This window comes from Podarcis vaucheri, assembly GCF_965113315.1.
Source record: "Podarcis vaucheri genome assembly, chromosome: 13".
NCBI lineage: Eukaryota > Metazoa > Chordata > Lepidosauria > Squamata > Lacertidae > Podarcis > Podarcis vaucheri.
Window position 1 is genome coordinate 25,946,680 of NC_138751.1, and position 15,809 is coordinate 25,962,488.

General features: G+C 38.4%; 2 protein-coding genes across 2 annotated transcripts; both read right to left on the bottom strand.

The window, feature by feature from the left end:
* Positions 1–1,272: 1,272 nt before the first annotated feature.
* On the bottom strand, positions 1,273–9,577 carry LOC309517488 (olfactory receptor 13D1-like; the record flags this gene model as incomplete). Its single annotated transcript, XM_082196718.1, has 3 exons — positions 1,273–2,241; positions 7,155–7,219; positions 8,662–9,577. 3 exons carry the CDS (start codon positions 9,575–9,577, stop codon positions 1,273–1,275), a joined length of 1,950 nt encoding a protein of 649 aa, XP_082052844.1.
* Positions 9,578–11,869: 2,292 nt separating this feature from the next.
* LOC309517489 (olfactory receptor 5AR1-like) lies at positions 11,870–12,811 on the bottom strand (the record flags this gene model as incomplete). The annotated part of the gene is made up of 1 exon (XM_082196719.1): positions 11,870–12,811. The coding sequence occupies one exon, from the start codon at positions 12,809–12,811 to the stop codon at positions 11,870–11,872; it is 942 nt and encodes a 313-aa protein (XP_082052845.1).
* Positions 12,812–15,809: the final 2,998 nt, after the last annotated feature.

Genomic DNA, 15,809 nt, shown 5'->3' on the forward strand with positions numbered 1-15,809 from the left:
GTTTGTATTAGGGGCGTAGACTGATACTACATTAAATCTTTCCCCTTGGTGGGTAATTTGGATCCCTAAAATTCTCCCCTCCTCATCTTTACATATTATTTTGGGTTCCAATTTCTCTTTGGCATAAATGACCAACCCTCTCTTTTTATTCACCTCTGAGTTTATAAACTCCATTCCCAGCTTTTTATTAATCAGTATATGTTTGTGTTTTTTGGCCACATGAGTTTCTTGGCAGCAAACCACATCACATTTTTTGTTTTTCAAGACTTTCTCTATTTTATTTCTTTTTGATTTCTTATTTAGACCATTAACATTCCATGTTAAAAAAGTTAAAGACATTATTGGGGTAAAACGTCACGTTTATATCTAGTTTCAATTCCTTGTTTCTTCCTCTTCCTCTGTTTCCTCCTCTTCCGCTACTCCTTCCCCCTCTTCCTCCTTCCCTTCTCCCTCCCCCTCCCCTCTTCTCAGCTTCACCCTCCCCCCTCCCTCCCCCCCCCAGCATCCCTTCTGTCTGTTACTCCATCCTCCTTTCTACTAAGCTCCTTCTCATATCTTCTCAGGAACTTTTCTACTTCTAGGGAACTAGTCAGTTTAAATCTCTTATCTTTGAAAAAGAAAGCAATTCCCTCTGGGAACTCCCATCTAAATTGAATATTGTTCCTTCTCAGGACACCTATTATATGTCTATATCCTTCCCTCTTGCGTAGTAGTCTGACCGGGATCTCTTTCAGGACAATTATTGGTCTGCCGCCTATTATTAATTTTTTATGATAGCTTGTTTTAAGTATCAGGTTCCTCATTCCTATTGAGTTAAACATTACTAAACAATCCCCAATGGGATTCTTAGGTTTGTTCTGGTATGTTCTCATTTTAATCCTAAAGGCGTTTTCTATCGTGTATGCGACCTCCTCCTCTTTTACTTCTAACCATTTTGCTAATTCCATAGTTATTTTTTGTTTAATATTCTCTCTCGCTTCTTCTTCTATGCCTCTAAATTTTAGGTGCATTTGTCTTTGTTCCTGTACAACAAACAGTCTACAAAAAGAAATAAACAAAGCACATGTGGATTTATAGTTAAAAGCAAGAATCCCTCCCAAATGATCACTGATATACAGACAGTCAAGGTTGCATTGGGTTGGGATCTGGTTGGCTTCCTACAATAATGCAGCCACAAGCCGTATTTGAATTATATATTTACATCCCCTTAATAAGTAGAAACGTCTTTGGTGTTTACTTTTTTCTTCTTTATGTACTCCATTCTTCAGACATTCAGTAAGTTGGGTTTTGTGGAGAGAAGACCCTTGCAATTGTTTTCTTATATGCTTTCTGCACTTCTTTATTTCTTAGGGTATATATAATGGGATTTAAAACTGGAGTGACAACTGTGTACATAAGAGCACTCATTTGGTCACTCCGTGAAGTATATTTGGACTTGGGCATTAAGTAGGTGAAGAGGCCTGACCCAAAGAATAATGTCACCACCGTGAGGTGTGAGGAGCAAGTGGAGAAGGCTTTCCGCCTTTGCTCAGCAGAAGGAAGCTTAAGGATGGTTGAAATTATACGGACGTAGGAGAGGATAATTAGTAGGAATGGACTCATGATAAAACTGATGGTCACTGCCATGACAGCAATCTCATTTTTGTAGGTATCTGTGCATGCCGTTTTCACCACTGGTAGGATATCACAAAAGAAATGCTGGATATGTTTAGAACCACAGAAGGGTAAGCTGAAGATCCATGCTGTTTGAGCAACTTGTACCAAGAAGCAAATAATCCATGCTGCGGCTGCCAACTTTGTACAGACTTGGTGGTTCATGATTACTGTGTAGTGCAATGGGTGGCATATGGCAACATAGCGGTCATATGCCATAGCTGCCAGGAGGCAACATTCTGTCAGCCCCAGGATGGTAAAGGCATACATCTGGGCTGCACATCTAGCTTTGGAAATGCTTTTATGCTTTGTTAACAGATGTGCCAACATCTGGGGCACCACACTAGTGGTGTAACCTATTTCTAAGAAAGATAGGTTTACCAAAAAGAAGTACATGGGAGTTTGAAGGGCATGGTTGAGTTTCACAAGCAGAATTATGAGCATGTTCCCAACTAAGGCAGTAATGTACATCAGCAGAAAAAACAAAAACAGCAAGATTTGCCATTCAGCGAGGTATGAAAACCCTACCAGGATGAACTCATTTAGACTGGTTTGGTTCTCAGCTAGCTCTTCCATAGAATGGATATCCTGTATGGAAGAGGAAAAGGCAGATATAGATTAATAAAATCAGATGATTACACTATTGATACTGGTCTGGCTTTCATGTCACACCAGGCAAAAACATAATTTAGGATAAAGGAATTCTACAAATCCATAGTTAGTCTGGAGAAAGTTAGGGCATTAGAGTGGATTCAAATCTCATGGCATGGCATGGCAGCAAAGTGATCAGAGAAGAACAAAGTAGATTAAATTTTCTTCCTGGAAGCCCCCATTCTCATATGTTGATGCTAAATTATGGTTTGGTTTGCTTAGCCTGGCATACAGACCAAACCATTATCTTTCCCACTCCCTCATTTTCAATTTTTCTCAGAACTGTTTTGTTAATGAATGTAATTACCCCATGAACCTCATACACAAATGCCTTTGAAATTGGATTACGAATTGTCTAAATTATCACATGCTTGAATTCAAAACAGATTTTACAAAATGCTTAGGAATTTAAGAAGTGCCTGCTGAATCAGCCAAAAGAGCTATGTGGTTCATCATTCTGTTCTTACACTGGCTTTCTATAAGACCCCCAAGAGGGTGTGAATACAATAGCACTCATAAATGGGCATTGTTCTCAAATTTTCCTAATTTATTCTCAGATTTTGGGATATATTACCTGAAGTAAAATGGATGGATTCAGAATTCTCTCTTGGGTCCTTTTATATTTTACAATTTTCTACTTTCTAGCACTATGTGTGCATAGGTTTATTTCACTTTCAGCTTTCTCATATATTCCCCCCCCCAATCTTCCACATGTTGATAATGTACAGCTGTACATATTGTGAAAAAGTGCAGAAAAAGCACTTTCCTGGGTGGATTTTTTGCTGAAGCAAAAATAGTGGTTTGGCTTACAGCTCATTAAATACTAGCAAATTTATAACTGCATTAGTTTTTGTGGTCCACAGTGCATAGTTGAAGGTGTTGACTTGTATGCATTGCTAAAACAGTGTAAAGAAGTAAACTTGATCCAATTGTTCACGCAGTTGGATTAAGATTCTTATAAGTGGAGGACCGCACTGCATTAAAACAACACAATTTTGTCATGTGATAATATGGTCAATGCAAACACATCATGAATAATGGTGCTGCTGGAAATCAAAACTAATCAGTTCATGTCAAATATAATAGGTTTGCAGTTCTCAAATATATAACATGCCCTGATCCAATCATGTGAACTTTAACCCCGAATTAGAAACTGCCCTGAGACAACCCTGTCAGAGGAAAGGCAGTCTATAAAACTGCTAAGTAAGAAAATATTTTGTAATTCAAAGCAAATCTGATTATGAGTTAATTTTTGCTTTCTGTGTTTATATGGCTCTTAGTGAGAGCCATATAATTTACAGAATTATGAGGTGGTCCAATGACTTTTTATCCATTCTGTTATTTGTTTTCTTTAGCTTTTTCAAAACTAAAATCTCTCTAAGCCATTAGAAAGCACAGATTCTGCCACACATATTCAAAATGGGGCCATAAATGTCACTGGAAATGGCATAATGTGATTTTGTAACAACATCTCCAGGGGCTGTGTGGAATTGAGAGAGACAGAGAGGGGAGAGAGGTCTATCCCTGTTTGATGTTTTGCAGACTACACCTTCTTTTTCATTGGAAATAATGTGCAAGGAACCCTTTTAAAAACAAGCAGCTTGCTAAAAATTGTTTGGGTAACCTTGTATTACTGCATCCAACTTACTGAAGGTATTAATGACATTGCAAGCTCATTTGATAGAGTCAGTTTGCCAAACAGTAATCAAGAAGAGTGGGTAGATGCCAAGTAATATGCTGCACTCTTTTCTTACTCCGGCTTTCAAAGCATCACAACATTCTCAACTGTCTTAAAAACATAATAAATGGGCATAGTCTGTGACAATTCCAATGTGAGTCAACATAATTGTCATCTCTTGGACTAATGTGTAGATTTAAATTTGATTATTCATCAGCTCTCACGCTTTCCAAATGTCCCAAATGCAAGTCATCCACCTTGCAGGTAGAATAATTTAAAAAGAGAGAGGTCAAGTGGCACCCACGAGTCTGCTTTGAATCATTTGCATTTTATTCATTAATTATGTCTCTTTCCCTTTCTTTTCCTCATTTGTTTATTTTCCTCACCTTTACTTTTCTTGGTTATGATTCTAAATGAATCAAAATAAATATACATATGATCCCATTGTTGGGAGTTTGCTAGGAACTGGATCTAGTTGTCAACATTGCCGTCCTTAATACACACACACCAGAATGGCTGCTTACTGTCTTGTCAGTCAGTGGCGGTTGCAGCCTGACGTGGCACCTCCTCTCTCCTCCAGACATGCAGACCATTTTAGATTGTTTCCCAATCCCCTCCGGCCACTGTGGAGGCTCACAGGTTTCCACCTGCCCCTCAAATAAGGCAATCCATGGCAGCCCTGGGGTGGCATGGACATCTACTTATCCCGGCCAACCACTTAGCACAGCATCCAGTCGGCTGGGAGCATCCTTAATACACATACACACACCTCAACATCAGAATTAAAACACAGGCAAGCGTATTCATGTTTCATCAGAATTTATGACCTTTGATTTAGATTTAACAATCATCCCCCCCATGCCCTTAAAAACTTACTTTGCAGAATGTTTGCTCTTTCTTGCTCCAAAACAGTGAAAAATAGAGCTCCAAACACAGGTCTTTTCATAGATGTGCTCTCACCCTCAATACAGCTCAGGATTGAAGAAAAGTGTTGGGAATACCCTGCCAATGAATTTATGGAAGCAACAAAATTCTATGCATTTAATCCACTAAATAGAAATGGTGTTATCTCTAAAGTTGCAAGGAACATCAAATTATTTACAAAAATCCTATGTTTCCAAAGCCATTTAAGATACAATTTTCCAATGGCTTTTTATATATTTAGCATTTCTAAATTCTTAATGTATACTGCTTTTAGTCTCCCCCCCTTTTATAATCAGACCATGTGTATGATTTTTATGAAATAAATAATTTATCTTTGTGTGACTATTCAGCAGACACATGTTCAGAGGAAGCATAAGAGTGGTAGCAAGTCCTGCTTCTGACCTACACATTTGCTAGAACATCAGCATGTTTTCTACCAGGTGTGCAGCATTAGCTTTGCTAAACTGGAGCATTGCTCCACCACCCACCCTAATATTTGCACATTTTATATGGATGTTTGAAGTGAAGTCACTAGGCACAAGCCGATGCTCACATCTAGGTGGAATTTTGATGTATTCACTGTATTTATGCCATCCAATGCTTGAGGGAACCTAATTCCGCAGGGAAAGTGTTGGGAGCCTTCTTCTGATAAAATTCATCAGGGATAGAATGATAATAAAACAGTGTTGTAGGGAAATTCAGGTCAAAAGACCTCTAGAGAGTTCAAAAAGTGCTAGATGCAGAAATATATTTTCCCTTTTGGTATGGAGATGAAACAGTCAATATCATCACAAACTCATTCATTAATGCTTGGTAGGGAAGAATCTGGAAATTATGCTTGGTGTATTAGAATACAATGAATAGGCATTTGCTAAAGCTACCCTTTTAGGTAAATTCCCATCAGTATTTCTAGTGCTGGTAGACAAGCTTTCAACTCCCACAGTTCAATTTTGAGGCCTCTCTTCCACAGCCTTCCTCTCTATTCCCAAAAATGGGGATGGAGAACCTGACCCAGTGGCGTAGCGTGGGTTGTCAGCACCCAGGGCAAGGCAAGTAATTTGCACCCCCTAACCCGTGGATTTGCGCCCCCTAACCCCCAGATGTTGCGCCCGGTGCAGCCGCCCCCCCCTGCACCCCCCACGCTACGCCACTGACCTGACCACTGGCAATGCTGCCTTTGGTAAAACAAAACAGAGCAGAGTTTTCATCATCACAGAGTAAGCATTAATCAAATGTGAACATTATTGTTCTCAGGTGTGCAATGTTGCAACCACACACTGTGACATCATGGTGCAACAGGTCTGGAGACAAAACTCATTTCTAGTAAGAATACGGGGGGGAGAGAGAGTCAGTAGCTAGAGTCAAGTGCAAAGACACAATCTGGAATGTGAAATCTGTGGGCATTTAAGCATTTTCTGGTCTTATAGAATGTGTGTGTGTGTGTGTGTGTGTGTGTGTGTGTGTCACCCCACCTTTATTTATGCCTCAACTCAATGTAGCATATATGTTTCCTTATTTTATCCTCACAACCATATGTGAGGGAGTTTAGATTAAAGAGCAGTGATTGTCCCATGGTCACCCAGTGAGCTTCATGGCTGAACAAGGACTTGATCCTGAGTATCTTCAGTTCTATTCTGACATTGCAACTAATACATTACTGAAAGGATCTGTGAAACAGGAATGGAATACAAATTTGATTTGGTTCACATTTTAATTTGAATCTACATAATCCATAATTCCTGAAACAATATTTTAAACAAAATGCTGCTATCCTTTGAAATCTCTTTAAACTTCTCTGAATTTTGCCATACAGTTCTCCAATAAATAACCTGTACACAAATGTGTATTCTAGGGGAAAGTATACCTAGAAATGCATTTTTTTAGTGAAAATAATGCAGAAATTGCATTCTGTTGGGGAAGATTGCTTGTAAAAATGTGTATATTAAGGTATATCCTTTATTTTGTTTTTTATTAAAGCTTTTTTATCCCACCATTCTGGTACAAAAGGCACTTTGCATTTGAAGTCACAATGCCATTTTAAAAACACCTAGCAATATAAAAAGGAAGCAGCAATTGAAACAAAAAATAGAATCATTATGCGCTACATATAAAATAAAATCTGTAGGAATGAAATGGTGTTTTAATAAACAATGAAACGCCGTGAAGGGGTGGTGGGCATATCATGTTTCATTATATATCTGCAGCCTTTAAGGTTTCCTCTCCTGGTTCCATTCAAGTGTGCTTTTACTGTAAGCTGAAAATTGTATTTCTCAACTCTGTTCATTTGAATGATTTGTGTATAGCGCTCCATACCTGTACTCAGAGCAAATTCAGTATAGAATGTTAGGGATACAAATTAAAGAAGATCACTGCAAGTCATTAACAAAGAGAGGTTTGACATGAAATACATTGCAGATATGATATCAGGTGTAGGACAGTGGAGCATGGCTTGGCTAAAATGTCCCAAAGAGTCACAAAATCTTTTATGTTTGGATTTCATTGAAAAGCTCCATGCTATTCTGGAAGCCTTTAAGTCTACACTCCACCAGTTAGGACAAATGGACATAATTCAATTCAATTTCTCTGGACAATCTTAATTTCCAAGAGTAAATGCTTTCTCTTCCCCACCAATGTCTTGACTGCCAATTGCACTTCTACGTTCCGTAGGCTATAGATGATAGTGTTGAGAGCTGGTGCATTTTGTGAAGTTTGCATATCAGAAATATGGCAAGCAGTTGGTGAAAGATGCTCATGGGAGTAGGGGTGGCAGTCTCCTGGCCACAGATACTCTTTTCCAAATGGTGCCAATATCCCTTCCAAGACTGGGGATCCAAGATTAGAGTTATCCATGAAATGTCTAAAAGAACTCTTAGCAGTGAAGGTTTCCATGTTACGTCAATCCTTAGCATTGGTGTATTAGTTATTTAAAATACAGAATTGCCATCTCTTTTATTCACCTTTCTGTTACCTTTGAAACAAAAGTGCCTGAGACATATTGGTTCCCAACGTCATAATGATGGAAGTTAACCAGAGGAATATTTTGAAGAATTCACCTGTGAATGACTTCAGTTCTAAAAAAAATTACCAAAATTTGCCTAAAGTGGGATTTTAAGGTACATCTAAGATTGTGCTCAAGAAATTATCAGTGAAGACAAAATATCTATCATCTATCTATCTATCTATCATCTATCGTCTATCGTCTGTCGTCTATCGTCTATCAATCATCTATCTAATCTAATCTATCTATCTACTTTGGATCATGCATACCACTATACTGAATAATAATAATAAAATTTTTTATTTATATCCCGCCCTCCCCAGCCGAAGCTGGGCTCAGGGCGGCTAACAACAATCAAAATAATCCAGCATTCTAAAAACATTCAATATAAAATTAATTAAAATCAAATTGATGGCAACCATTAAGCAAAATTCTGTGTGAAATGATCACATACAAGTTAGTTGATCAAGGTTCCATATTTATTTGCAACTTTCACTACTGGCAGTTACAAAACAATGCACTATTATTATTATTTTGGAAACTAAGGTTAGAGGACATCACATGCCTATCGGGAATATTTATCATCATATGGTAAAACAGAAATCACATGTCTCTCAGCTCATCACACACCGTGTAACATTTTATTTTAAAGAAAGTTCAGTTGTCTTGATACACCATTTATTAACAGTGTGTACCAGTTAATCTCAGTTCTTGTTAAAGGTCCGAACTTTATAATGTTATCTAATTAATAACTTACTTATTGCTCTTTTCACTTCTTTGTTCCGTAGGCTATAAATGATAGGGTTAAGTGTTGGAGTTATGATATTGTAGAGAACCCCAACAAGCTGGTCCTTTTCCAGTGAGTAGCTGGAGGTAGGTCGAAAATATGTGAATATCCCAGAGCAGTAGAACAGAATCACAACCGTGACATGAGATACGCAGGTGGAAATGGCCTTGTGACGATGTCCTTTTTGCCGATTGTTGAAAACAGCATGAAGAATCAACGAGTAGGAGATCAGAGTAAAGAAAAAAGGGCTAAAACCTACAAATACACCCACTGTGAAAAGTGCCACTTCATTAATTGATGTGTCGGAGCATGAAATGCTCAGCAATGGAGGAATGTCACAGTAAAAATGACTGATCACATTAGATCTGCAGAAAGACAGTCGGAATGTGAGTGCTGTATGGAGAGAAGCATTGAAGAAGCCACAAGCCCAGGATACTGCAGTCAGCTGAAGACAGGTCCATTTAGTCATGAATCTTGCATAGACCAATGGGTGACATATAGCAAAGTACCGATCCAAAGCCATAGAGGCAAGAAGAAATCCCTCAGCACCCGCCAATGAGATAAGAAAATACATTTGTGCTGCACAATCCATTAAGGAAATGTGTGGAGATTGGACCCAAAGATCTATGAGCATTTTAGGGAGAGTCACGGAGATGTAACAGATATCTAGGAAGGAGAGATTGCCAAGAAAGAAATACATAGGTGTGTGGAGGGACTGATTTAATAGACACACAGTGATGATGACTGAGTTGCCCAAGAAGCACATAATATACATTGTGAGGAAGAGGATGGTGAGCAAGGACTTCTCTCTTTTAATAGTTACAAATCCCAGAAGTACAAATTCTGTTATTGATGTTTGGTTGTTGAAGAAGGATGATGTGCCCATGGTGTCTTATCTGAATATTACAGTTAGGAGAGTGCTATTTTAGAGAATTCAGTACTATTCAGCATTATCAGTGAAAGCTTTCCAGGCATAATGCAACTATATAGACTGTATCACCTTCATGGCTTTCCGTATGCAACAAATACCACTGTGTGGTTGTACCTGAAAAGCAAATTGTTACACTCACTGTCCATGAGCAAATATCACATGTATGAAGGTTAACAGGATTTGCTACCCCCTCCCCTTATATACTTAGGTCAGTTTGATCTTTTTAGGACTCAAACTCCAGCCCTCAGTTTCATATACCAACCATCATCAGTTCTTCTTTACATTTGTTAAGCTCAGTCTTAATGACCTTGCAGCTGAGCTTTCCATGCAACTTCTGGTTGCTGCCAAAACTGTGTTAACCACATATTGGAAATCTCCTACATTACCACCCGTTGGAGGATGGCTTATTAAATAATTAAATAAATAAATGCATAAATGTTGGGATAGATAAGCTGATGTTGTAGATAAAATTGCATTATTACCCGAGGAAAAAATAAACCAGTTCCTCCAGTTTCAGGATGTGTGTTTTCATATGGGAGAATCAAACCATTTTATAACACACTAGAATTTACACTAAAAATTTGTCCCATTACATATAATTTGTTTGTGTAAATATGATAATAGAGTAGGAAAATATTGACCAGGCAGGAAGTGTGCATTCTGTGATATGCAGACCACAGGCACCGTCTCAACTGAAGATCTCGGGAGTTTCAAAAAAAAATTATATTTTGATGCCTCTGACCACATCATGGACACTTCCACAAAGAAAAAAATAGTAAGAGGTTTAATGAGAGGGCACACTATTTGTGTGCTCTTAGAAATAACATGTAACAACTATCCCTATCATTCCTCCCTATGCAACATACTTCTTTCATTTTCTATTAATACAAAGCACAAACACTCAGTTCTTGTTCTTCCATACTCCAAAGAGCAAATGGTTCCCTTAGATTCAGAGGATGTCAAACATACCCAACTTACACAAAAACGCTTTCTGGCCACCAAAGATATACTATTTCTTATTTTAAAGCAGCACACTGTGATGTAGCAAAGAAGCATGTTTTTATTTATATTCTTGTTTAAGGGAAGCTCATGGGAATGCCCCATTAATGAATCCATGGAGGTTTAGAACTATGGCAAAATATGTTGTAAGTCTGTGGATGAAAGCAAACTACACAAGCTTTGAGAAATGACAGCAAATCCTAACTACTTTCAAAAGTGTTGCCACCACTTTTAACCATTTGAAACAGAAGTTGGGTTGCCTTTCATTGCAGGCCAAGCTGATATTGTAATACACATTCTACTGTACTAATACATTCCCGAAAATCAGGGATATCCATTCCACCCTTTCCCAGTTAACAATCTAGAAATACTGTACATGTAGCTACTTGATAAGCTGGTCATATCTATGTTTTGCAAGGTCTCCCCAGCCACTCTTGGCAGCTCCCAATAGAATATTAAAAACATGATAAAACATCAAACATTGAAAATTTCCCTAAACAGGACTACCTTCAGATGTCTTCTAAAAGTCATGGTGAATAGCTTTACAGTGAAGGATTTACATTCATCTTTATCTTTTCTTTTGCTCAATAACATTGGTTGAAAGTCTCTACGCCAATAATTTATTGAGTTTTTAAAGGCAATGCAGTTCATGTATATAATGAATGCTGATATCTTAATCTTCATTTCTTAGAAATCCCGACACATTTAATTCTTGGTAATTGTACATATCACAAAGCATTAAAAGATAAGCATGTATTAAAAGGTACACATGCAGCTTACTTCTGAGTATACATACAGTGGTACCTCGGGTTAAGTACTTAATTCGTTCCAGAGGTCTGTTCTTAACCTGAAACTGTTCTTAACCTGAAGCACCACTTTAGCTAATGGGGCCTCCTGCTGCTGCCGCACCGCCAGAGCATGATTTCTATTCTCATCCTGAAGCAAAGTTCTTAACCTGAAGCACTATTTCTGGGTTAGCGGAGTCTGTAACCTGAAGCGTATGTAACCTGAGGTACCAATGTACATGGAAGTGCACTGCAAGTTTTGTTAGTAGTTCTGATATTGTAAGTTGCTCTGAGTTGCTTTTGCAAAAAAGTGACCATAAGCTTAAATGATGATGATTGCTAATAAATGTGTCCGTACAGTATCTAAGTAGGTATTATAAGTGGTGCATTATAAAATTTATACATTGTTTCTGTTTGTTCCTCTGTTAAAGCTCAACTCAGCTTTTTCCAGAAGAGTAACTTATCAATTCAGTCCTTCCTGTTTCCTGCAGAGAACTTTTTTAAGGGCCTCTTTCACCTCCTTGTTCCTGAGGCTATATATGATGGGATTCAAGAGTGGAGTGACCAGGCAGTAGAAGACAGCCACCAACTGGTCCATATTGAAGGAGAGGTTTCGGGTGGGCCTGACATAAATGAACATCATTGTTCCATAATAGATACCAACCACTGTCAAATGGGAAGCAAAGGTGGAGAAGGCCTTTTTCCGCCCATCGGAAGAATGAATTCCCAAAACAGTGATCAAGATGGCAGCATAAGAAGCCACAGTTATTGTGAATGACCCAACAAGGAGAAAGGAGCAGATGAAGAAACTCAGCATCTCGTTGAGCTGGGTCCTGTTGCAAACCAGCCTCAGCAATGGCAAAATGTCACAGAAGAAATGGTCCACTACATTGCTCCCACAATAGTTGAGCTGAGATATGAGAATTGTTGGGATCAATGGCAGAACCAAGCCAGTGACCCAAGACCAAATAGCAAGCTGATGATAGACAACACTATTCATAATGGTGTTGTATCTTAAAGGAGAACGTACAGCCACATATCTATCATATGCCATGGCAGCCAAAAGGAGGCACTCAATGCCACCAAGAGCATGGAAAAAATATATTTGGGTAAGGCAGTTCTTGAAGGATACAACATTCTTTTTTCTAATGAGATCAACCAATATTGTTGGGGCTGTGACAGAGGTAAAACAGATCTCCAACAATGAAAAATTGCACAGGAAGAAGTACATGGGAGTGTTAAGAGAATTTTCATACCTGGTGATGAATACTATAACCACGTTTCCTATCACTGTTAGTGTGTACATAATTAGTACTAGCGTAAATATTGGAAATCTGCTCTTTTCCAGGTTGGGAAATCCTGTGATAAGAAATTCACTCACTGTTGTATGATTTGAGAGATCCATCTTATGATTGGTTGTTCTTTTGTGGAAACAAAAAAAGAACAGTTGTTTGCCCTAAAGTGAAAGCATTCTGTGTACTTCTTATGATATATCAGTTGAAGAGGTTTAACCCAGAAAAGGCTTCAGATGATTTTTTTCAAGGACAGAACGTCAATCAAAGCGAAGAAATCTATGATTGAAAGAAAGAAAAGAATTCTATGATCATTAACCTTCACAGCAGTCAAAGGAAATAACATTGCCAGTGTGCTTAAGAAATGTCTTGAGTGGTGGAAGGGGGAAAGGAGTTTCTTTGCATTTATATCTATTAATATAAGGTCATTATTTGGAGAGTAGACTTGGGGACTTGGAAATGCCACTCTACTCTGCTCATGTAGAGTAATGCATGCTATCACTGTACCTCTTCCATTGATTCCAGTGGAACTTGTTAATTGCACACAATTGCTGCCTAGTGCTGTTACTCTATGAATGCTTGGTTAAGAGGAAATCATACTAAATTGAGCACCACACTCCAGATGAGCCATCCAGACCATGAGGATTTGTCAAACGTGGGATATGAACCTATGCTTCCATTCAGAGACCAGAAAAGATAAAACAGTAAAATCAAGGGGGGAAATCACAGCCACACTTTAAAACATACAAATGTTAAAATACTAAAACAGTTTAAAATTACCTCAGCTTTCTAAATACCTGGGCAGACTTGTCTAAAGAATAATGGTTTTTTGCAGGTGTTAAAAAAATGTGTGTGTTTGCATTTAAAGTGGGAGCGAATATTTAGACTGCTCGACTATAAATTTAAGCCAACCTGACCTGATTTCTGCCTGAAGAATAATCCAGTGGTTTCACACATACCCCAAACTTCTCAGCTGAATGTTTCTTCCAGTATTAAGAATAGCAAATATAATCCTTCTGGAGTTCTACATTCCTCCTCATAACAGTTTACGTGCTATTACATAAATAATCTCCAATTTTTCTTTGAAAAATTTACTAAGTGAAAGAAAGAACAAAAAAAGCATTTCTTTCTCACATATCCTGGCAATGTGACATTTTTGTCGGTAGAATTAAAATCAATAAATTATATACACATTGAACTGTTTCATTAAAGAAAAACCCTGAAAAGAAAAGAAAAGTACATATTTTAAAACGTTTTGTCCATTTTCATTTTGTGATCTGGCTATACTCACAAATGATGCCGATCATGCACTTGAAAATAGTTGTTCCCATCATGACTACCATGAGGACTGGCCAGGTGTTGGGATAAGACGATGTGAAAAGAAGACCTAAAGATAAATTATATTATCTTTTCATGGGGAGAATTGCATGTGTACTTTATACATTGAACCTATTTCATCAGCATACCTGTATTCAAACTCATGGGGACCTGATCTCCAAGGGATAAACCCTAGAGCTTAAAGTTAGGCAGCCTTATCAGTGAGACTCTGCAAACTGTGCTGATGAAAGTGGTGGAAAATATTTCACCATCTTTAATTGATCTGAGAAACCCCCCAGCAGCTAAATGAGAGTGCGATTAATGAGAAAAGGACAGACCACTATTTAATAGGAGTTTATTCAAGCTACGTGTTAGGATGTGTTCCTTAATGTTAGGAAGTGCTATAACCTATTAACAGTGCACTGCAGAACATCATGAACTGCCACAATCATGTGTATGATATAAAATACAAGAAAAATGAAACTCATTTGTATGCATATACACTCATTTTTTCTCTCCCCCCCTTCTAAATGTCGTGGGAAAGGTTATGCAAATAAGGTGCATGTACATACAAAGGACAGAGTGCCTGAAGAACTATGGGTGGAGGCTCGCAACATTATACAGGAGGCAGCAACTAAAACCATCCCAATGAAAAAGAAATGCAAGAAAGCAAAGTGGCTGTCCAACGAGGCCTTACAAATAGTGGGGGAGAGAAGGCAAGCAAAATGCGAGGGAGATAATGAAAGATACAAGAAATTGAATGCAGACTTCCAAAGAATAGCAAGGAGAGACAAGAAGGCCTTCTTAAACGAGCAATGCAAAGAAATAGAGGAAAGCAACAGAATGGGAAGAACCAGAGATCTGTTCAAGAAAATCGGAAATATGAAAGGAACATTTCGTACAAAGATTACCATAATAAAGGACAAAAGTGGTAAAGACCTAACTGAAGCAGAAGACATCAAGAAGAGGTGGCAAGAATACACAGAGGAATTATACCAGAAAGATATGGATGGCTCGTACACCCCAGGTAATGTGGTTGCTGACCTTGAGCCAGACATCCTGGAGAGTGAAGTCAAATGGGCCTTAGAAAGCACTGCAAATAACAAGGCCAGTGGAAGTGATGATATTCCAGCTGAACTGTTTAAAATTTTAAAAGATGATGCTGTTAAGGTGCTACACTCAATATGCCAGCAAGTTTGGAAAACTCAGCAGTGGCCAGAGGATTGGAGAAGATCAGTCTACATCCCAATCCCAAAGAAAGGCAGTGCCAAAGAATGCTCCAACTACCGCACAATTGCACTCATTTCACACGCTAGCAAGGTTATGCTTAAAATTCTACAAGGAAGGCTCAAGCAGTATGTGGACCGAGAACTCCCAGAAGTGCAAGCTGGATTTAGAAGAGGCAGAGGAACCAGAGACCAAATTGCAAACATGCGCTGGATAATGGAGAAAGCTAGAGAGTTCCAGAAAGACATCTACTTCTGCTTCATTGACTATGCAAAAGCCTTTGACTGTGTTGACCACAGCAAACTATGGCAAGTTCTTAAAGAAATGGGAGTGCCTGATCACCTCATCTGTCTCCTGAGAAATCTCTATGTGGGACAAGAAGCTACAGTTAGAACTGGATATGGAACAACTGATTGGTTCCAAATTGGGAAAGGAGTACGGCAAGGCTGTATATTGTCTCCCTGCTTATTTAACTTATATGCAGAATTCATCATGCGAAAGGCTGGGCTGGATGAATCCCAAGCCGGAATTAAGATTGCCGGAAGAAATATCAACAACCTCAGATAT